The sequence below is a fragment of the Gossypium hirsutum genome, chromosome D08, assembly GCF_007990345.1.
Source record: "Gossypium hirsutum isolate 1008001.06 chromosome D08, Gossypium_hirsutum_v2.1, whole genome shotgun sequence".
NCBI lineage: Eukaryota > Viridiplantae > Streptophyta > Magnoliopsida > Malvales > Malvaceae > Gossypium > Gossypium hirsutum.
The window spans coordinates 57469762-57493527 of NC_053444.1; the positions used below are offsets into that span (position 1 = coordinate 57469762).

Genomic DNA, 23766 nt, shown 5'->3' on the forward strand with positions numbered 1-23766 from the left:
GCTAAAAGCTCCAATCAGCTCTAGCTGGGGCAATAGGTATTTTTAGAAGACAAAAATACTCATACTTTAATTTATTATTTTAACATTTTATCCTTAGATGTTAAACTAATTTCTTTCCCAATCTTATTTGTTTTCAGATTTGGGAACAAAACAGCAGTTTCTCCCCTCATTCTTGCTGGTTTCTCCCTTGTTCTTGCTAGTTTGTCCCCCGTTTTTGCTGGTTTCTCCCCTCTTTTTTGCTTTGTTCTTGGTTGTGGGAGCTTAGGATATTTTGTTTCTTCAATCAGACTAACAAGTTAGAGATATCTTGTGTTTTTTCCCTCTATTTTCTCATGTTCAACATTTACCCTTTTTCTCAATTAACAAGGGAAGTCTACATTAATTAGTGCACTCTTAGATAGTAATATGTATAGTGATGCAAGGTATATTTATTCTTTAAAACAGTTTTTCCTCTAAGTTAAATTCTTTGTTAAAAGTAAAAGGATGGATGTTTTTACCTAATTGGAGGCAATGGCTTTGTGCAGATTGTTTGCAACATTGGATGGTTGATTAAAAAGTGTTGTTCTTCCTTCAGGGTGAGATGGTTTGTTGTCACTCACTGTTATTATTGTTGTTATTGTTATTGCTTTTCTTTTGAGTAGTCTGTTTCTAAATGATATACTGACCTTATCCCATAGGCAACAACATTTTATCTTTTGATCTTTGGACCTATCATTTAGCATGCTTTACACACTATTTAGTAATATTATTACTAACTAAAATTTTAAGTCATACACAATGAAATTACCTAAACATCTAAACTCAAAAACATTATAACTTCAAGCTTGTAGGCCACAAATTGAATTTCCAAGGCTTTTAACACTTGCTTAAGCAAAAAAAAAAACACAAACAAATGCATGTAATTATTCCCGATAACGATCAAATTATACAATTGATTCAAAGTTAGAACAGAAAAAAAGTGAAAGGAACTAGAAAATAGTACCTCAAAAGAACTAGGATAGGAGTCAAATGGAGTCTCCCATGCTTCAATAGCATTAGTCCCCATTCAATATATATATCTGTGACTATATATAAACAAAGAACATAAGTCAAGTAATTAAACAAATCAAAAACTGCAAACAAGCTATAAATGATAAAAATTGCAAATCAATCAATCTAGGAAGAAGGAGATTTAATTCATTAACCTGAAATCCAACTATCTTATCAAATGTAGTAATCTTATGCACAAATCTAAAAGCTGAAAATACACCACTAATTTTGCTATATTTATTAAATTTTGTGCAGGAATGCAATTTGGGGCTAAATAGAAGAAAAAGGAAACAATTGGGCTAGATTGAAGAAAGAAGCAAAGAATGAGGGCCAAAGAAAAATTTTTCCAAGATTAATTAGCTGAAATTGTTGACTTAGTGGGAGATTATTTTGGGATATTTTTTATATTATGGAATATTTTCCTTGATTTTCTATACTAGTATAAATATAGGCTACATTGTTCATTTTAATCATCAATTCATAAATCAAGCTTTCAATTAAGTCTTTCATTAAGTGTTTTTCTTTCTTCAAGTATTTTTCATCTAGTTCTTTTATCAAGTTTTTAATTACCAAGTTTTTTTATCAAGTTTTGCAGCAAGTTCTTTTCAAAGTTTTTCATCAAGTCTTTTCATACAATTTTTCATCAAGTTTTTAATCATTTCATTTTTAAATTAAGCTTTTATCTCTTGCAATTCAATCTTTTCTTTCCTTTTTTTTTGTTAGCAATTAATTTCCAACCTTGCGTCACCTTCACCACTCACTTTAATTTTTTTTTCATTTATTCAATCTTATTTAATTATTCCAATACCAACATGCCCCAAACCTTAGCCAACTAAACTCATTTTCAGCTTTAGGCTGAAATTAGCCTCGCCAAAACCCGTGAGTTACGAACCCGAGCCATTTAACTCCTAATATTCCAATACTTATTACTTCTCCGAATTAAGAGTATGATTTTGTCAACTCACAAAGTCAGATCAACACTAAGTTAAAAAAGACGTCGTTTGATTTAGTGTGATTAGACATACAGTTGGAATTCCGAAAGGAACGTTTCTAATCGGTTTTATGTGAACACATTGGCGTGCCAAGTGGAGATTGTTGTTTGGTTCCGTCAAGGGAATTAGTAACCGGATTTAAATGTCCCACGCGGTTGAGGGCATTGGTTCGAGCTAGGCTATTCTAGAACGCAAAGCTGCCGGAGTTCTAAATCACGAATGTTTCGTGGTTGTTCGATTGGTAAGGGTTAGTTATGGGATGTTCCATAACTAATTTACACAAGGAAGAGTTGGTGTCCAAGGCGTCCTTGGTAGCTATAACTAACTTATTGGAAAAGAGGAGTTCATCTAATTTCAAGGATCGGTTCAAAGACGAGGAAAATTCGTGCCTAAAGCTGAGGTTATTCTAATTAATTTTTCTTAATATTTATTTCACTATTTTTATTATCCTGTTTCCAACTTTTACTTTTTACGTTATTTTTCTATTTATTTCAAGTCATCAAATTTTATCCCCCCGAATTTCTTGGGCACGACAGCTGCCCCGACATAAATATGGTCAAGAGAGCAACAATTTACAGTAAACCAGTCTCTGAGGGATCGACCCTACTCCCTATACTGCATAATTTACAAATTAAGGCGTAGGTTTATATTGGTGGATTCAACACCCATCAAATACTTGCATTATTAACTCCTTTAGAAAGATGAATGGAAAATAAATCAAGTAAAATGACTCCAAAAAGTCATTACAACCTATAATTTCCACAAACAAATCTGGCAGAAAATAAGGAATGGAGATAACTTCAACATACCAGGTCTTAAGCATCGAGACAGAAATAATAGAACATATTAACATAATACACCTTAACAATTGAAGTGATGCATTTCAGATTTTCTAATGATGTTAACAAAAATTATAGAACATGTAAAATCTATGATTTTACCGAAATACTAAAATGAAGTAAAGCATAAAAAGAAAAAGGATGAAAAAATTGACCTATATGTGCTAAGAATCCTCAAATATTTAAAAAAAAAACAAAAGCTACACTTCAAGCTGCTTAAATTTCAATTTTATCAAGTATTATGTGATAAATAACTGTGCCATCTTCTGAGTAAAAATTAGATACAATCACTATTCTTTTAAGGGTAAAACATAAAGCTTTAGCTGCTTCAAGTAAATTGAAGCGAAGTAAACTACAAATGCAAGAACTATGAAGATTATACTTTGTAGATTACATTGTTCCCTAAGAAAAATAAGTATTGTTCTCTAGTAGAATAGTATCAATAAAAATTACTAGCTTACTTCCCAAAAGTAGATATAGTTGTCTAGATCTTAGAGAAAAACATTTAGATTGTAACAATTAGTCCCTTAAACCATTGCTACGTGATTTCACAACTACATTAACAACTAAAAATAGTGTTTAATTCCAAAATGGAAAGAGATAAGTACAACTGCATGAGCACAGAAGGAACAGAGGGGTTTTTTGATGCGGAAAACCCGGATCTAGACACAAGAGAAACACAATTAGAAATAAAACGAGAATAAACAAAATTAGTTAAATAATAATAAAAAAATGATAGATTTGCCCTATGGAACCCTTGGTTAACTTGTAACCAAAAACGCCAATGATTGAGCAGCTCCCTACGAAACCCCTAGAAGAACCTCTAGAAACACCGATGAACGGGAAAAAAAATTGAATATTTGTAACTCCAAAATACCCTCAAAAGTAACAAACTCCAAACTAATTAGCAAGAAAAGAATCACTCTACTCTCAAAAATTTGCCTCACACAAATTTGGAAGAAAACAAAATACTTTCTTTTTTTATTCACCCTCCAATGTGTAGAAAGCAAGCCTATTTATAGGCAAATTACAAGAGTAATTGAATCCTAATAAAACTCTTTCAAGAGTAATTGAATCCTAATAAAAACTCTTTAAAATTATCTAAGAAAATAAATAAATAATAACCTAACCAATAAAATTACTTAACTCATAAGTGATGTGTCCCAACCAATGAGAATTAAGTAAATAATAATAATAAGATACATAAAAGATTAATCCACCAATTTATGGGCTTTCACTATTCCAAGATTGGTCCAGTGAATTGCATTCTCGTATTTGTCAACGTCACGAACATGATGACTTAAATTTGTAACAACAAAGTCTTGGACAAAAGCATTCATCTTTGATTTTAATTATTGTGCCTTGCTTCGAGTGATTGGACCACTAGGAAAAACAACCCCTTGAGTGTCACCTCCTTGACTCGTATCATTCTCCCCCTCTTCAAGAAGATTCATCCTCGAATCTGAACCTACATCAAATTCAAAAGGAGAAAGATCAGAAACATTGAAAGTAGCACTAACACTATACTCATCAAGAAGATCAATGCGATAAGCATTGTCATTTATTTTCTCGAGTACTTGGAATGGTCCATCCCCTCGTGCATCAAGTTTATTCTTTCTCTTAGAAGGAAATCATTCCTTCCTCATATGTACCCATACCCAATCTCCAGGTTCAAACAAGACTTGCATTCGCCCTTTATTAGCTCGATGTGCATTGGACTCATTCTTTTTCTCAATGGCTTTACGAGCCTTCTCATGGATCTCTTTCACTAAATCAGCTTTCCTTTCACCATCTAAATTAGCAATCTCATTTAAAGGTAAAGGAAGCAAATCTAAAACAGTAAGTGGATTAAAGCCATATACAATCCCAAAAGGAGTAAAACCTGTAGAAGAATGAACAGAACGATTATAAGCAAACTCAACATAGGGTATCCAGTCTTCCCAAGATTTAACATTCTTACCTATTATGGCTCTAAGCAAAGATCCCAAAACTCGATTTACCATATCGGTTTGACCATCAGTTTGAGGGTGGCATGTAGTAGAGTAAAGTAGTTTAGTACCTAACTTACCCCATAACACCTTCTAAAAGTGACTAAGAAATTTTTCATTTCTATCGGAAACGATAGTCCTTGGGATTCCATGTAATCTCACAACTTCACGGAAAAATAGATCGGCAACATAGGTTGCATCATCAGTCTTATGGCATGGAATGAAATGAGCCATTTTAGAAAATCGATCCACAACCACAAAGATGCTATGTCGTCCACGCTTTGTCCTTGGTAAACCTATTACAAAATCCATTGAAATGTCAGTCCAAGGTGAACTAGGAACAGGAAGAGGAATATATAGACCATGAGGCATCACAGTGGATTTAGCTTGTTTACAAGTAATGCAAGTAGAGCAAATTTTCTCAATAAGTTTTTGCATGTTAGGCCAATAAAAATGCTCATGTAAAACATCATAAGTCTTAGTGACTCCAAAATGACCCATAAGACCACCACTATAAGCCTCTCGAACCCACAATTCTCGCATTGAACACTTTGGTAAGCATAGTCTATTATTTCGAAAAAGATAGCCATCATGCTTATAAAATTTGTGAAATGTACCATGTTCACATGCGTCATAAATGCTTGCAAAATCAGAATCAGTGGCATATAAATATTTGAGATACTCAAAACCTAATAACTTAGTATGCAAAGTACTAAGTAAAGTGTACCTCCTTGATAGAGCATCAACCGCAATATTATCTTTACCTTTCTTATACCTTATAACATAAGGAAAAGATTCAATGAATTCAACCCACCTCGCATGTCGCTTGTTCAACTTACCTTATCCCTTTAAGTGCTTAAGTGATTCATGGTCAGTGTGAATTACAAACTCCTTTGGTAAAAGGTAATGTTGCCAAACTTCTAATGCCCTTACCAAGGCATACAACTCTTTATCATAGGTCGAATAGTTCAAATGTGCTCCACCAATTTTCTCACTAAAGTAGGCTAGTGGTTTACTATCTTGCATGAGGACGGCACCTATACCTACACCAGAAGCATCACATTCAATCTCAAAGGTCTTTTCAAAATTAGGTAAAACAAGAATAGGAGCATTACACAATTGATCTTTAAGTTCATTAAATGCTAATTCTTGATTATCTGTCCAATGAAAAGACACATCTTTTTTAATAAGTGCAGTCAAAGTCGAAGCAATTGTGGAAAAGTTACAAACAAACCTGCGGTAGAAACCGACTAACCCAAGGAAAGACCTTACCTCAGAAAAAGTTTTAGGGATAGGTCATTCTTTAATTGCCTTTACCTTCTTCTCATTCACATAGATTCCTGTAGAACTTATCACAAAACCCAAAAAAACAAGCTTATCCATACAAAAGGTGCATTTTTCAAGATTAGCAAAGAGTCGTTCATGCCTTAACACATCCAATACTAATTTAACATGCCCAACATGATCATTCAAAGTTTTTCTATAAATCAGTATGTCATCAAAATACACAACGACAAATTTTCTTAAAAAAAGTCTAAGTATGTGGTTCATTAATCTCATGAATGTGCTAGGAGCATTAGTTAAACCAAATGGCATGACTAACCACTCATACAGGCCATACTTAGTCTTAAAAGCAGTTTTCCATTCATCATCTTGTTTCATTCTTATTTGATAGTAACCACTTTTTAAATCAATTTTAAAGAAAATACATGCACCATTAAGCTCATCCAACATATCATCTAATCGGGGAATTGGATATCGATACTTTACCGTGATCTTATTAACAGCACGACAATCAACACACATTCTCCAAGAACCATCTTTTTTTGGGACGAGAAGTACAGGGACCGCACAAAGGCTTAGACTCTCACAAATCAACCCTTTCTCTAAGAGATCTTCAATTTGCCTTTGCAACTCCTTAGTTTCTTCAGGATTGCTTCGATAGACTGTTCTATTCGAAATACTAGAACCAGGTACAAAGTTAATTTGATGTTCAATCCCTCGTAAAGGAGGTAATCCCTTAGGCATTTCAGAAGGAAATACATCCTCAAAATCCTGCAAAAGATAAACAAAACAACTAGGCAAATGTGTATTAGGGTTAGTCAAAACGAAGTTTTTCCTAAACCTAATAATTACAAATGTTTGTTTTGTACAAAGAGCAAATTTGATATCTCAAAACCTAGCGAATAAACTCACTTTCTCATCTCGTGACTTGTGTGTGCAATCACTTACCAATGTTGGGCCTTTAAGTTGGCTTTTAACACTAAGGGCCTCTTTACTTTCAGCATTTTTCAATGGTTTTACCTCACTTCCCTTACCCATCTCACTAGCAAGTTTGATTTGATCATTGTAGATTTCTTGAGGAGGAAGTGGAGCCAAAGTAAACTTCTTTCCAAGGAACACAAAGGTATATTGGTTAATGAAACTATCATGATTTACTCGTCAATCAAACTGCCATGGCCGCCTAAGTAATATGTGCCCAGCTTGCATTGGAACAACATCACACAAAACTTTATCAGAGTATCTATAAATGGAAAATGAAACTAAGCATTGTTTAGATACTTTTACCTCCCCACTATCATTCAGCCATTGCAAGCGGTATGGCATTGGATGCTTCACACAAGGTAGGCCAAATTTCTCAACAAGGGAAGAACTTACCACATTGGTGCAACTTCCACTATCGATGATCAATGAACTAGGTTGTCTACTAATCAAACATCTCTTGTGGAAAATGTTATCTCTTTGTTCGCGCCCTTCCTCTTTAAACTGGACATTTAAAGCCCTTCGAGCAACAAGTGCTTTCTCACCATACTCCAAGTATTCTTCATACTCATCATGAGTATGCACATCATCAACATCTTCCAAAGGAGGCATCTCATCTTCGTTATCAGACTCAAAATCAACCTCACCATCTTCTCGAATCACCAATGACTTTTTATTAGGGCATTCTCGAGCATAGTGACCCTTCCTTGGCATTTGAAGCAGGTAATATCTTTTTGCTGCTTAATGGCACTAGGAGAAGTAGAAGAAGAAGATGGAGCTTGATTAGTAGAAGTAGAACCTTTAAGTGAATTAGGCATACCTCTATCTTTGGAGTAAGTTCTAGGCTCATTTGGCTTGAACTGTGCATATCTCCCATTCCACAATCTATCATCTTGTTTTTGCCAATTTCCTCTCCAAGCAGGATTAGAAACTGAACTAACACCCCTCGTTGTCCCTTTCTTTCGTAATTACTTTTCAATGGTGAGTGCGGTTTGAAGCATCTCTTCAACATCTATGTAGTGTTGTAACTCAACTCGATTTGCAATCTCAGGCTTTAGGCCGGCAAGGAATCTAGCCATAGTCACCTCAGCCTCTTCAACAAGATTGGCTCTAATCTGAATAGTCTCCATCTCTTTGTAGTAGTCATCCACAGATCTATCTCCTTGAACAAGATGTTGGAGTCTTTGATGGAGTTCTTGATAATAGTATGGTGGAACAAACCGTTTTCGCAAGATGCGCTTCATTTCAACCTAAGTAGTAACAAGTTGCTCTCTATAAAGAATCCTACTTTTACATAATTGATTCCACCATGTTAGTGCATAATTAATGAACTCAGCGACAGCGTATGTTACCTTTTTCTCATCAGAGTAATTGTAACAAGCAAAGACTGCTTCCATCTTTTCCTCCCAATCAAGGTAAGCATCAGGATCATTCTTCCCTGAGAAAGAAGGAAATTTTAGTTTGGGGGTGTCATTGTTTCATTCCAACCTTTCTCCTGGTACATACTCGGACTCAAAGTTATCATCAAAAACATGATCCTCCCTTCGTTTAAAAGTTCGATCTCGCGAATTTGATCGGCTTATAAAGGCTTCGTTCAACTTCTTGTAATTATCGGCAATGTATCTCTCTTGAGTTGTAAGTTTTGTATCAAGATACTCCATTTGCTCTTGTAACATCTGGGTCATGCGATGTTCGAATTGAGTTTGCAACTTTTTCATCTCTTTTTGTAACAACTCGACCAAAGGATCGTTCTCTCTTTTTGCTCATCCTCTTCATTTTTACTAGTTTGGGATCTAGTGAGCGGCATGGTATCTGTGAAAGATCAAACAAACAGGAACAAGAAAGAAAAATAATAATAACCTCACTCGTTAGCTCTCAAAAGAATAACTCTCTGAATGATTCAAAACTTGTAAATATGTTTGGAGAGGGTTACTAATCAAGATTAAATAACGGAAGTGCAAACTTCAAAGAGACAATGAAGACCCTAATTGCTCTAAGAGGCCAATAAACTTGACGAGGCAATTTGTAATGGAGGCTACACGGATGAAGGAATTGTGCGTGCCTTTAATATCTGCTAACACAAGAAGAAACAAAGTGTTAGAAAGCGTAAGAGAAACAAAAAAAAATGTAGACCTGCAACGATCCCTAACTCTAGAGTCAAAGAAAAGCTTTAATAAGAAGAACACTTAAGAAAACTCTACCCAATTTTTAAAAAAAAAACAAAATTCGGAAACGTTTGGTGTCTTAAGATTTTCAAAAATTGAAGTTTTAATTATACTTGAGTCAAGAAAAGAAGAAGGAAAAGAAATTCAATTTTGGGAAAAATAAAAATAAAAATAATAACAATAATAGGAAAAGAAGAAACTTACGTATGAAAGGTAGGCAACTTTTTTTTTGCGCTTTTTGCTTTTTTTTGCTGTTTTTTATTTAAAGAATAAGAGGATAATAAACACAAACTTCAAAAAAAAAAGAATCGACGAAGCCGATGAAAAGTGTTTTTGGTATTTTGACTCGTTTCGGATTTGATTTTAGCTTCAAAAATAACATCGAATGGCCTGAAACTGATACCAACTGATGCGGAAAACCCAGATCTAGACACAAGAGAAACACAAATTAGAAATAAAATGAGAATAAATAAAATTATTTAAATAATAATAAATAAAAAAAAGAAAAAATGATAGATTTGCCCTATGGAACCCTTGGTTAACTTGTAACCAAAAACGCTAATGATTGAGCAGCTCCCTACGAAACCTCTAGAAGAAGAACCTCTAGAAACACCGATGAACGGGAAAAAAAATTGAATATTTGTAACTCCGAAATACCCTCGAAAGTAACAAACTCCAAACTAATTAGCAAGAGAAGAATCACTCTACTCTCAAAAATTTGCCTCACACAAATTTGGAAGAAAACAAAATACTTTCTTTTTTTATTCACCCTCCAATGTGTAGAAAAAAAAAAGCCTATTTATAGGAAAATTATAAGAGTAATTGAATCCTAATAAAACTCTTTCAAGAGTAATTGAATCCTAATAAAAACTCTTTAAAATTATCTAAGAAAATAAATAAATAATAACCTAACCAATAAAATTACTTAACTCATAAGTGATGTGTCCCAACCAATGAGAATTAAGTAAATAATAATAATAAGATACATAAAAGATTAATCCACCAATTTATGGGCTTTCACTATCCCAAGATTGGTCCAGTGAATTGCATTCCCGTATTTGTCAACGTCACGAACATGATGACTTAAATTTGTAACAACAAAGTCTTGGACAAAAGCATTCATCTTTGATTTTAATTATTGTGCCTTGCTTCGAGTGATTGGACCACTAGGAAAAACAACCCCTTGAGTGTCACCTCCTTGGCTCGTATCATTTTTCATCTTCACAGGCTATTATTGATTAGCCACTCATTCAATCTTGAATAACAGGCATCAAACTCCCTTTTAAAAGTTAACATACCTTTGAAATTCAAAGGTAGAAGACGTAGAAGCACCACTCTAACCTCTGATCAGGACTTTGATCGTTGGAGGTGGGCTGGGACTTTGATCGGTGGAAGAGGGGAAATGGGAATGGGAAATAGGAGGAGGGCACCGGGTTTGGGACTTTGATCAGTGGAAGAGGGGAAATGGGAGGAGGGCACCGGGTTTGGGACTTTGATCAGTGGAAGAGGGGAAATGGGAATGGGGAATTGCACTGTATTAGTGTATTTTAAAAATAAAAAAATATATGTAGTGTATTTTAAAAATAAAAAATATATATGTAGTGTATTTTAAAAATAAAAGATATATATGTAGTGTATTTTAAAAATAAAAAATATAGTTTATATTCAGTTTATTCGAATTATTTGAAGCATGAAGATGCAATATTTTTCTTGAAAGATACTAATTTTGAACTTAAACCATGATAATAAAAAATTATAGGATTTGTGAAACAAATTAGGGAATTACCTTTCTTGTGAAGATATAGAACAACCCCAAATGTGCAGAGAACTTGAACCAGTTGAATCAAAGACTCTATTTTTAAGCAAAAAATAAAAAATAAACACAACCAAATTTAAACGAAAAAAATTACAAAGAAGAGAATTTCATGCCAAAAAAAGCAAAATTCTTGCAACTCTACCATAGATGACTAAAGTGAAAAGAAAACAATAGTTCAAGTAAAGCTTTAAAGATGAACAAAGAAAACAATAGTTCAAGTAAAGCTTTAAAGATGAACAAATCGATTGCATAATCTTCTTGCTTACAAAAAAAAACAGCTTTTAAGTTTTTTTTCAATAACCCAACAAAAAATTGTGAAATATTTAGTTGTTTAGAGCTCTTCAAAGATAAGGCAAACAAGAAAACCAAAAACCCAACAAAAAAATCAAAATGCCTTTATTCATTTTGAAAAGATAGTCATAATCAATTATCCTTTCTATATCCTCGTTATTGTTTACCATGGATCTTTGAGAATTTTTTCTTTAGTGTTCATCTTATGGCTTTCATCCATTTGTGATATATTATTCTTATTTTTTATGAAATTATATTATATCTAATTATATATTTATGGTTTTATGTCGGTTGACATTTAAAATCAAAATAATAATAGATGGTAAAGACACGAAATTTTGTGGAGGGAGATAGTACCTTAGCAACAAAAGTTGTTTGGGATGATGAGCTGACGTTGATATTTTGTGAGCTTTGCGTGAATGAAGTCAATACTGGTAATAGACCGACAACTCATCTGAAGGATGGGAAAATGTCATTGCTCTTTTTCAAGCAAAAACACAAAAAAATTATGGAAAACCTTAATTGAAAAATAAGTGGGATACATTAAGAAAGGAATGGAGGTTATGGAGGGAGTTGCTTAAGGAATCTACAGGTATTGGATGGTGTCCATCTAAAAAGACGGTCGATGCTACCGAAGAATGGTGGGCTGCAAAAATACAGGTTAGTGTTAACTTTGTCATTATTTTAATGCATAAAGTTTATTGAAATTAATAATTTACAATTATAAAAATCTTAGTATAACATTTAACATTTAACATGTTATGTAGGAAAATCCTGATTTTAAAGGATTTAAGAAGAAAGGAATTGAACCACGATTAAATGAGTTAATGTGGCAAATGTTTGGTGGCATTGTAGCCACTAGAGAGAACGTATGGGCACCTTCGTCTAGTGTTCTTCCAAGTGGGGTTCCTATGGAAGATGATGCACCTAATAAGGGATTTGGTGATTCAGATGAACATAGTAACGAGAATGAAGGTACTCCTCCTGATGAGGTACCATCAAACCCTTCTCATGAAATTCCTAATCGAATAAAGCAAACACTTGGGGCTGTACACGGTAAAGGAAAAAATCAAGTTCAAGTAGAAAATCATCAAGAAATACATTAACTACTCAGATTGAGAAATTGTGTGAGAGTATGGCTAGTCCAAGGAAGTTAATGAATGAAATTATTTTTCCTCACTCTCAATATACTATTTCAAATGCAATAGATGCTTTGCGTGCTTTGGGAGATGAAATTCCAAAAAAAGATGAACTGTACTATTTTGCCACCAAAATGTTCCAAATACCGATGAAACGAGAAGTGTTTTTGAACTTAGATCCAGATGATAGGGTTTGGTGGCTTCGACGTGAGTATGCTGAACAAAATCCAATTGCATCATTTTCATCCTTGGTAGCAACATCCTCATTTCCCTTCCAACCATACCATCAACCACCTCCACCATAAGCTCCTTAGAATTATTATTGTAATATAACTATACTACTTTTTTATATGTAAAACTAATGTATGATACTTTTTATGTTTGCTATTTTTATGCTATGCTTTTAATCAAGTTTCTGTGTTGTATAGAATGTCACAAAATATTAATTTATTTTCATTTGATTACTTTTTCAGGTTATGGATGAATTTAACAATATGTATAATAGTTTTGATATGATTTATGATACCCCTGAATTAAGTAAAGAAGCTCAACGAAGAATAGCCACAATTGTTACCCAAGTTGAGCACAACAATTATCATGAAGAGGAAGAATATGTGTTAAGCAGTGTATTGGTACACCATGAAACTTATTTCACTATGCAACCACGTATGGATTCAAATTATACAGGTCAAATATGGGTGGGCAAAGTATTAAATGGGCACGATGATCGTTGCATGAATAGTTTTAGGATGCCAAACAATATATTTCACAGCTTGTTGCATGATTTGCAAACAAATTATGGCTTAAAGAATGGGAAAGTATCAGCGATGGAAAAGTTAGCATTATCATTGTACATTCTTGGAAATAGAGAATCAAATTCAAATGCAACAGAGCGATTTCAACGATCTGGGGAAACTGTTAGTCGAATTTTTACTAATATGTTGCATATATTTGCTCGAATGGGAATAGACACGATTAAACCCACTGAAGGTCAATTCGAGGAAGTACTGAACCATATTCGACATGATACAAGATATTGGTCTCACTTTAAGGTAAAATTTACACAATCTTTATATTTTTAAAATATAAATTATTTCTAACTTTTATCTCATTACTTGTATTTATTTTAAAGGATTGTATTGGGACCATAGATGGAACACACATAAAAGCATGCATTTCGTCTTCTTGTCAAATACCTTATATTGGACGGAAAGGTGAACCAACTCAAAATATTATGGCAGTTTGTGACTTCAACATGTGCTTTATTTTTGCATTTCCTGGTTGGGAAGGAATAACACATGATAGTAGAATTTTTTTGCAAGCACTTAGAAAACAAGAGTTAAAGTTTCCACACACTCCACCAGGTTGAACTTTAATTTTTTAATTAATTTTTATATAAAAAATATTAAAATTTTTAATTTATTTTTAAACTTGATATTATGTTTTACTTTTTTGTAGGAAAATATTATCTTGTGGATTCAGGATATCCACAAATGGCAGGTTTTCTAGGTCCATATAGGGGGAAACGATATCATTTACCTGATTTTCATCGAGGTAATCATCAAGTATCTGGAAAAAAAGAAACCTTTAATCATGTCCATTCTTCGTTACGCTCTGTGATTGAACGAACATTTGGAGTGTGGAAAAAAAATGGCCAATATTAAGAGATATTCTAAGTTATTCATTCAACAATCAAGTTTTAATAGTTATTGCAACAATGGTTTTGCATAATTACATTCGAAGACATGCTTTGTCAAATGATGAGAATTTTCGACAATTTGAGAATATATTTGACATGCCAATCTCTTCAGGTCATTTTGATAGAGGTGAATCGAGTTTTTCTAACAGAGAAAGTGACCTTGAAACACGATGTTAAGGGAAACCATTGCAACTAGTTTAATGAATCCATATTTGTAAAAACATTTTGTATCATAACTTAATTTCTAGTAATCATGAAACTTGTTATGTCTTATGTTACTATATTTTTTTATTAAAAATCATTTGTTTAGATACTTCAAAATTTGATCAAAGTATAATGTTACTATTTGTGAAAATAATATTTATCATTGTTATAAAAAAATATTTAACTATAAAAAATTAAAAATAATTATCATTTTATCTAATAAATAATTTAAATTGATTATATAATTTATTAAAATATTAGAAGATATATTTTAATATTTTATTAAATGAATTAATAAATTCACATATTTTAATAATTTTAAAAAAGTAAAATAATTTTAAAAAATTCTATTATATATCAATTCTAATCTGATGTCTTTAATAGTTATTTTTTATTCTCACCTTGCCGCTACAGTTACTTTTGAATCTAAACACACACTCCATCATTATTTTTAATCTCACCGCTATAATATCCAATTTTACCATTATATTAACTAATCTCACCGTTACTATTATTTTTAATTTCACCGGAGGTAAACACACCGCTCATCGCTAAAGAAAGTATTATGTAAGAAGACGAAAGAACTATAAAAAGTATTTTTTTATAGTGATATGTTAAATCAGTCAGTCAGATAGTCACTATTAATTATTAATAATAACAAATCTGTTACTCTATAAAAATCACAGTTCTTCAGAAGGAGGACACCAAAATCGAATATGAGTGATCCTTTTGCTTGGTTAATGGAGGAGTGCAAGATGTACTCTGAGGAGTCCGGTTTACAACGCTGCTCCTATTCCAATCCCTCCGACTCCGTATCCGGTTCTCCGGATATGCCTGATGCCCCGCTCGGTTCCACCGCCGTCGCAACTTTTCCTCCTCCTAAATCACCGGAAGATCCACTGCCGAATGATCAACCCAATCTTCCCACCCCTCCTGAGTTCAGCTCTACCCCCACCTGCGACGATAACTGCAATGATGATCGGAGGATCGAGAAATCTGATGAGAAGGGTTCGAACTCGAGTGCAATGAAGGGGGTAAATGAGAGAAAACGGGCATTGCCTTCTTGGGCTTACCAGAAGGTGGAAGATGATGGGGCTGTTGATGAGAAACTAAAGGGCAGTGAATCGGAGTTGCCTTCTTCGCTGGCTAAAGGGAAAGTTGCCGAGGATCTGGACGTTAATGAAAGGAAGTTGCCTTCACTAGCTAATGGGAGTGGAGTAGATAATGAGAAGGCTGACCAGGAAATGGTCGTTAACGGAAGGAATTCGGTCCATTCTGGTATGTGTTCAAATGGTCCGAGTGAGAATGTTGTGGAATTTACTATTTTGGATGTGCCGCGCCACCTGGGAAACGATGATGATAATGAGCTGAGGCTAAGTACTCTTAGTATTTTGGAGGTTGCAGAGAGAAAATGGGGTAAATTTTAATTGATAGGTCGCAGGAGGGATATTAAGTAAAAACTTGACTTTGTGTGTGCTAGATGGTTTTCTTTTTGTTGTTTTAGTTCTCTGCTAGGAAACAAATGGAAGGGAAAAGGCTTGAATATTCAGAAGGTAATTGTATGAAGGCCATTTTTGTTGCAGGTAAATTGGAATATTTAAGCCTATATGAAAGATGTTTCATAGTTAAAGTTCATGCTTTATATGGAGGGATTACTTTGCTTGTATAAATGCAAAATTTGAAATGTTAAAAGCATGGAATTATTTTTGCTTTCTAACTCTGATTGCTGAACATGTTTTATGAGTCTTTTACTTTAGTGTGTGTGACAATGACCCGTTTCATCCATTGGTGTGCTTGTGCACGCATGTGTTGATGCCTTAATTGGTGGTCGAGCGATAAATGGAAACTGACCATTAAAGCAATATCTAGGATTTGTTGGTTTGAAGTTAAGCCTAAAAAGTTCAGGGCCTTGGATGAAAATAGTGATTTGTGATAACCATTTTGTCAAACCAGGGAAGAGGTGAAAGGGTTTTTATTTTTCTCCTCCATCAATTAAGGGATATGTAGTATTTAAAGTACTTGCATCTGCATCAAAGTACAGTTTAGTTCCCGGCATCCGCTTTGGTAGGCCAAGCAAAAGGTTGACTACCTTGGCCTAAAAAACAGCCATCTGTCTTATTTTTGTGCCCAACATTGTCTTCTTTGTTGATTTCATGTCCACTCTCAAAGAATTTAACTAGTTTCCAACCTCGGTTACTTGTTTGATCTGATATTTTTAGAACATGTTTCTTAAGGATAAGATTTTTGCATCTTATAAACAAGATTAAGTTTCTGAATTCAGGTCATTATTTATCCTTATTATCATCAAAACAGGAAGTTGACATCCTCTGTTGCCGTGTATGACTGGTAGTGGACCTTTTTAGCTATGGTTTGCTGGCAATGTACATGAATCTTTTTGGTTTTTGCCCATTTTCAGGCACTATATCAATGTCATTAATGATAATTCATTGCACCTGATTCTCCCTAATCCTTTCAGTTCTCTAAAAGAAAGAATGACCAGATATCCCCAAGTTTATCTTTGAGCTATTTGCCTGCTATATGAACAACTGTGAGGGCTGTTTATGAAGTCCTATGCACTCCACAAACAACTTCAAGCACGCTAGAAGGTTTAAAGTAATGGGCATTTCTTACATGTTAACTTGCACTTTGTTTCTGTGGTCTAGAATAAACCACAATCAGGTTGAATTGTCTTTCTCATTATTAAAAACTAACGAGAGAGTTTTAATAAGAATCAACCAGTTATGGACAGTCTTAAATCCAATGGAAGTCTTATTAAAACTAGTAAGGGGTTTTACTCTACTTGTAAGGACAAAACCTTATCAAGGTCGATTCAATCAGTTGATAATGTAGGTATCCAGTATACCCAAACGGCAGCAATTAAAGCTAAGATTATTTATTGCATCCATAAAGCTATTTTGATATCCCTTTATTCTAGTTTTCTTTACCCACAGCAAAACCAAAGGGGATAAGCTGCATTGTTACCAAGGGGTATATAAAAATTCTGTTTCTATGCAACAAAAAAAAAAACCGACATTTGCATACAAAACTTTGGAAATTATATATTACAATCTGTTGCCAACCTATACAGAAAAAAGAAAAAAAGAAAAAAAAACCCACCCCAAAGTAATCTCTTAGCATTTTGAGTTTGGAAAGGTGAATGAGGGAAAAGAGCAACCATCAAAGCTCATTCAGATTTTTCAGTGTATGGCATGCAAAATATGTCAACCCCATACATGGAGTCTTGCAGAAGGAGCAGACCTTTACAGTTGTAATTATAAAAAGCCAATGCTAAGGATGGAAAGGATTTGGGGGTGCCGAGCTACTACTGGTGCTTGCCTGTTGCCCAAAACTTAAAGCAGGATGAAGCAGTTCTGCCTGCGCGAATGAGCCATTGAACGGCACATCCAGCAGCAAATCTTGGTCGGAACTTTCATCGACAAAATGAAGAGAATCCAGCATGAGAGAGCTACCATCAGAAGGCAAAGCAAATAGGCTTCTTGGACTAAAGCAAGAACCATCATTATCTATGAGTTCTTTGTTTTCACAAGAAGCCTTCACGATCACCCTTTTGGGGCTCTTTAAAGTCCTTGATTCTGGAAAATGAAAAACATGTCTTTCTTAGCAAAATGTCAGCATAACTCTAAACAATCACAAAAGCTAACATGGTCAACACTCGACTTAAAGGGTGATATTTAGTTACAGAGAAATTTTCTTCATATGTCTTCATGCTATTAAATTTATTTCCTTCAGCAAATTTATTGTTAATTTGTATTACTATTTTAACTATGGCATCGTACTTTTTCCTTGTCATAAATCCCAAGGCTAAGCTGAGTTATTGTCAGTTCAAAACTCAATATCACAATCTAATCTTTAATATAACTTAACAAGACTTATATCATACAGTGCAATAACAAGGAAAATTTTCAAACCTGGAAAGTTTTGAATTTGACTGTTGCGTGATCTCTTCATAGTTACCGAATTATTTGATGCAATGGCATTTGGTCCTCTAGCATTCATAGATCCTGGAATACTATTACATTTCTGCAGCAAAATAAATGCTACCATATTGAGTAGTCCAATGGGCAAAATATGTTCATGCCAAGATGTCACTAGTCGAGAAACCAATTGATACCTTAAGTGTCTGACGGCGTTCCACCCAATGGGATTTTGTTAAGTCGAATAATGCAAGTCTTTTCAATGTCTTACAATCTTCAACTTTCACCCCTGGTACAGATACACTAAAGACCCCTTCTTCAAGCAGTTGCTGAAAGTAACATAAGTTCTCCTTGAATTGAGGGCTTTCAAACATGCTTTCGAGGCTGCAGATACGAGGACAACTATCAGTGATTCCACATCATGTTTCAACTATCAGCCATCTCTTTAAGCAACTGATAGTCATTGCTGGTTTTTCCCATTCTCTTTTCCTCAACTATTTATTTTCCTATGTGCATCAAATACTTTGAAATAAAAACTTAACTATTACAAGCAAATGCATTCCATTGCACATAAAAGACAGACTAGAAAGCTGTTACTTTCGACCTCTTGATAATAGAGTGAAAAAGATACCTATCGGGGAGGTTGGCAATGTCAAGTGGAGGTAGATACTGCAGCAACTGTTGCTGCTCCTCATTTGTTAAACATTTCACAAATTCCTCATAGTTGAGAATATCCTGCACGACACAAAAACATCAACAAATAGTGAAGAATGAACATGCTATTAAGTGAATTGCTCATGGTAACTCTTTAACTTTTGCTAAATATGGAGGAATTATCTCAAAGATTTATGGAACATTCAGCCATTAAATGTATACAAAATTACAGGTATGATGATATAGCAGCTGTACAATTGAGTTCTAAATGCTTTTCCCTAGAAATTTGAAGAAAGAATACAGACACAAGGGAACTTACATTTAAATCTATGTTGCACAGTGGAGAATTATGACTTTCCATCAGTAGTGATTTTTCATGCTGAGATTTGTCCCTGCCAAATGTCAAAAAGGAAAATTAATCAACATGATAGCATCATTCCCCAAGTTCTCCTCCCATTGCATAGCAGCCTATGAGCTTTATCTTAAGGCTCATGATTCATAAGTAATGATGACATTAGATACCAAAAGTTTTCCCGAAAAACAGAGACATTACTACTAGGAAGCTTTTGAGATTAATGTCATGCCTTACATAGAAGAAATGTACCTTCTCTTAACCTTTCTAAGCGGCATTGTCAAACTTCATAATATATTCAGTAAAAGCACATGGTCCACTCAATTATATTTTCATAACTGGTAGATTCTGCTGCAACTTAAATATTATTGTGAAATGATTTACCTATTAAGTTGTTCGTGCTGCATGCCTTGTCCAGCAGAGCTCTTAGCCCTTTCAATTCCATGACCTAAAAACTTGATGCCCTTGCTATCATTGCATGCAGGGAAGCTTGAAGAATATGAATAAGCCTCATTCCTTGAGTATTGTCTGTTTTCAACTGAGAGGGAACTAGCTTCTGATTCCTCTTCCCGAGCTATTGAGCTTGGATGTCTAATTAAAACACTTCCATGTCCAATCTCAACAGAAACCATGGGTGTCTCACTCTCAAGAAGCAAATCCTCCTCAGAAGATCCAGAGAAATATGAAGACTGTTGTTCATGTAAAATAGTATATAAATCTTTTGTAAGTTTCTCGACTGAAGATGGCTTTGGACGATTTACGCAGGTTCTTTTCTTAGACGGTACCATTGAGTCCCACACATTGGATTGGGCAGGGCCTGCAGAAAGATAAAAAGAAGACAACATGAGCATCAGTCTGGATCAAGTTAGTGATGAAGATATAATCTAAGGATGCAGATAAAAACATCAAGATTAACCACTAAAACAGAGAAATTTTAATAAAACATAGAAAGGTAAAATCTGTATTACATTGTTAAACAGTTTCTGCTTATAGCTACAGTTAACTTTAGTGATGTCAAAGATATGATAAACCTTTCAGCCTCAGTGGTGCATTCGGAGAAACCGTTGGAAAACCATAGTACTTGTATTTTTAGGAATATCCAAAACCATTTTCCATAATTATTTTCAATTATGCCAAAGATGGTACTCATGAATCTCCAATGACTTCGTATGGACTGGGATATTTCATTGAACTTAGTATATGATCCACTAGGTCTCTTTCCTTTTGAATTTTATTGACAAAACAAATGCAATATACTCTCATACGGTCAAAACAGTGATGAGGAACACTGATGGCATTGTGTCCAACCTGTCAAGTCACCAGCATCGGCACACCCAAATTGGGCACAGCTTTCTGAATTAGATATGGCTGATCCAGAACTTGATCTATTACTCGTATCATCATCCACAAACTTACGGTTCCCCTGGTTGTAATCAGGGACAACAACTGCTTTATCATGATTTGATTTTCTTTTCAGCAGTTTTACTTCTTTGTTCTTATTTATAGATATGATCTTCAATCTGGAGGCCCTATGATCCTCATAATCTTCAGGTTCAACCCTGGCATGAAGTGGGGTATAATTTGTAAGTGTCCCTTTAGTCCTCCACCTTGATCCACATGCATTGCACAATACTGGCTTCTCGGGAGGTCCATTGCGCCAAAGAGGAGTGCCTATCACGATGCATTGTTATTAGTAAGTATAAGCTAATTGAGGACAAAGAAAGTTTACAACTGAGACATGTTTATATAAGAGTCATTAGCCAGATTTTATAGAGATTTAGGGTCAATAAGACAGACATTAGATAAGAACCAAATTTATTTGATAGACAACATTAGGTGATTCTTCTTCAAATTATGGATAATACACTATCAAGGACAAACTTGAGTAAGAACCAAACGCAAGAGGGACTGGCACTTGTCCTCATAAGTTGACATTAAGTCCTTAATGTTGGAAGCAATTCCTAAAACAATCTAGGATCAATGCTCTTGCTTTCACCAAGGTAACAAGGATAAATGGAGCTTCCATTAACACCTTTACTTGACAGAAATTTAATATTCATTCAGTGACCATAAAAAATAGAATAGAGCTGAAATGAGTTGAGTTGCAACTATTGGTGAAAGGCTTAAGAGGCAAACATTAGAATTTTCGATGGAGGTCGACTATTCTTATCATTGGATTTTAAACAATAGCTTATTAAGAAAATGAGCAAGAATCCATCAATAACTCAATGGAAGTGCATCCATATAGGAGTGAAAACAATGATGTTCGAAGAAAAACATTCCTTTTAATTGAATCCAAGAGGACTGAGGTTTGACTTGAAATCCAGGCTTATAAACATGTATGGAGCAATGGGAAAGCAATGCCAATTTAATGTTGAATCTGCAACTGGTCAGCAATCAACAACACAGACTCTGCAATTCCCTTGTATCCAATAGAACTCAATCTCACATTCCTTTATGAGATATGTTGGAACTTTGAACATGAGTCAAAGAAGGACCAACCCCAAGAGATACAATGAAAAGAAGGAAGGAATGAAGTCGAAAGAAACAACTGAATTAAATAACAAACTCAAGGTTGAAGCTTTACATGGATTGAGAGAAAAAGGACACATGTTATTCTAAATTCATATGCAAACAGGCTAACACAAAGAACAGCTTATATTCTAAAACTTATTATCTTTGTCCATGTAATCTGTTCATTTTCTGCATACAGTTATTCCCAAATTCCAATTATAGAATTATTTATCCAAGCATACAAAATCATACACCAAAAACACTAATTTATTGGGGGGGGGGGAGGTTGAACATTTACATATATCCAAGGACTCAAATTCTTTTTCTTTTTTTCTTCTATTTTTAGACTTTATATTCGAAAAGTTAATTGGAGAAACAAGAACTCACTTGTAACTCCACAGTGATAGCAAGGCCCTTGCTTGCCCATGTCTTTCTCTTTTGCTCAAGGGAAGAAAAACAAATTAAAAAGGATAAAAATTGAAAACAATTTAAGAAAAAAAATAAGAAATTTGTATTATTGACAAAAACTCTGATTGGTTTCTTCAAGCTTTATATGAGATATTAAACTGAGTATTAAAGGCTTTTCTTCAAAAACCCAGAAATCTCTAGTTTAGTTTGCAGAACAAAACTGAAGTCATATAAATGAAAAAATACCCAGAAGTGTTCTATGTCCTTCTTATCAGTCTAATAAACATAAATTTTTTTTAAAAAATCCAAAAATCAGGAAGAACTGAAGGATTATAGAAATGGGTATTTGAGCTTGGAATCTAAACAACCCAATGGAGAGGAGAAAAAAAAGAGAGAGAGCAAAAGGAAAGACTAAATGAGAGGAGGAATCTAATAAATGGCTGTGAAAAGAGGAAGGTGAAATGAGAAGAAAAAGCAAAGGAGAATAGTAATCAGTTTACATGACATTTCTCTTTGTAATTTTTATTATAAAATATTGTTTCAATTTTCTTCTACATTATTAAATTTATTGATAAATTATTGTGTCAAAAGATAAATATAAAAAAAGGGTAGGGTAAGGTAAGAGTAAAAAATGAAAAAATGAAAATTGTTCAAAGAAGGATAAGGGAATTTTATATTTTTATTGCATATATACTGTTGACTAGACTTTTTCAGCTTTGTTTTTGATGTTCCTACAAAAATAGAAATTTGAAAATAATTTATTATTAATTTTTGTTTGGGTTTTCTTTTCCTACTAAGTAATATTTTATTTAAAGAAACTATCCATTTTGTTTATACAAATTTAAAATTTCTAGAAACAAATTAGATATACATTCCAAAATAAGTAATTAAAAAATAAAAATACACCATACTTTATTTGTTAATTAATAATTTTGTTTGTGTGTGTGATGACATGATGTTGATTATTTTTGTTTAGTGGGTCTTTGTTCTTAAAAAGAATGAACCTAATTTCCACCGTCGCGCGTGATGATCTCTGTCACGATTCAATATGCGCCATCCGATTTAATTAAAAGCATTGTCAAATTGGGTCCCACTTAATGAATCCCCCCGGTAGATCTAATGGAGGCTTTCACTCCTTGTAAAAACATGGACTGCTATGGAATTGTGTTCCAAATCTGAGGGCTGGGAATTGGCAAAAAGTCACTTTAACAGTAATTTAACTTGGTTGAAAGTATTTTTATTTAAACATACATTATTATTTTTTAATGTGCGTCATAATCATGTGCCCTACCTCCACATTACAAACTTCTTTGGATCTCATCTCATCACATCAAAACCTTTGATCTGGTCACTTATTTTTCAAGATGATGGCTCTTTTTCCCACACCAAATTGCTTCTCCTATTTCACACAGTTCATCAAAATGATGCCATGTTTTGACGCTCACCAAGCCATTGCTTCAAAGGATAATTAACTTTCAA

General features: G+C 33.9%; 1 protein-coding gene and 1 long non-coding RNA gene across 2 annotated transcripts; one reads left to right on the forward strand and one right to left on the reverse strand.

The window, feature by feature from the left end:
- Positions 1–386: 386 nt before the first annotated feature.
- LOC121219885 (uncharacterized) lies at positions 387–11826 on the forward strand. The gene is made up of 3 exons (XR_005916914.1): positions 387–422; positions 525–575; positions 11702–11826. It is a non-coding gene; the product is annotated as an uncharacterized lncRNA (long non-coding RNA).
- Positions 11827–17457: 5631 nt separating this feature from the next.
- LOC107929385 (GATA transcription factor 26) lies at positions 17458–22784 on the reverse strand. The gene is made up of 8 exons (XM_016860790.2): positions 22267–22784; positions 20674–21036; positions 19750–20182; positions 19333–19405; positions 18991–19094; positions 18557–18743; positions 18354–18465; positions 17458–18017 (listed from the first exon to the last, which is right to left on the reverse strand). Exons 1-8 carry the CDS (start codon positions 22304–22306, stop codon positions 17713–17715), a joined length of 1617 nt encoding a protein of 538 aa, XP_016716279.1. The 5' UTR covers positions 22307–22784; the 3' UTR covers positions 17458–17712.
- Positions 22785–23766: the final 982 nt, after the last annotated feature.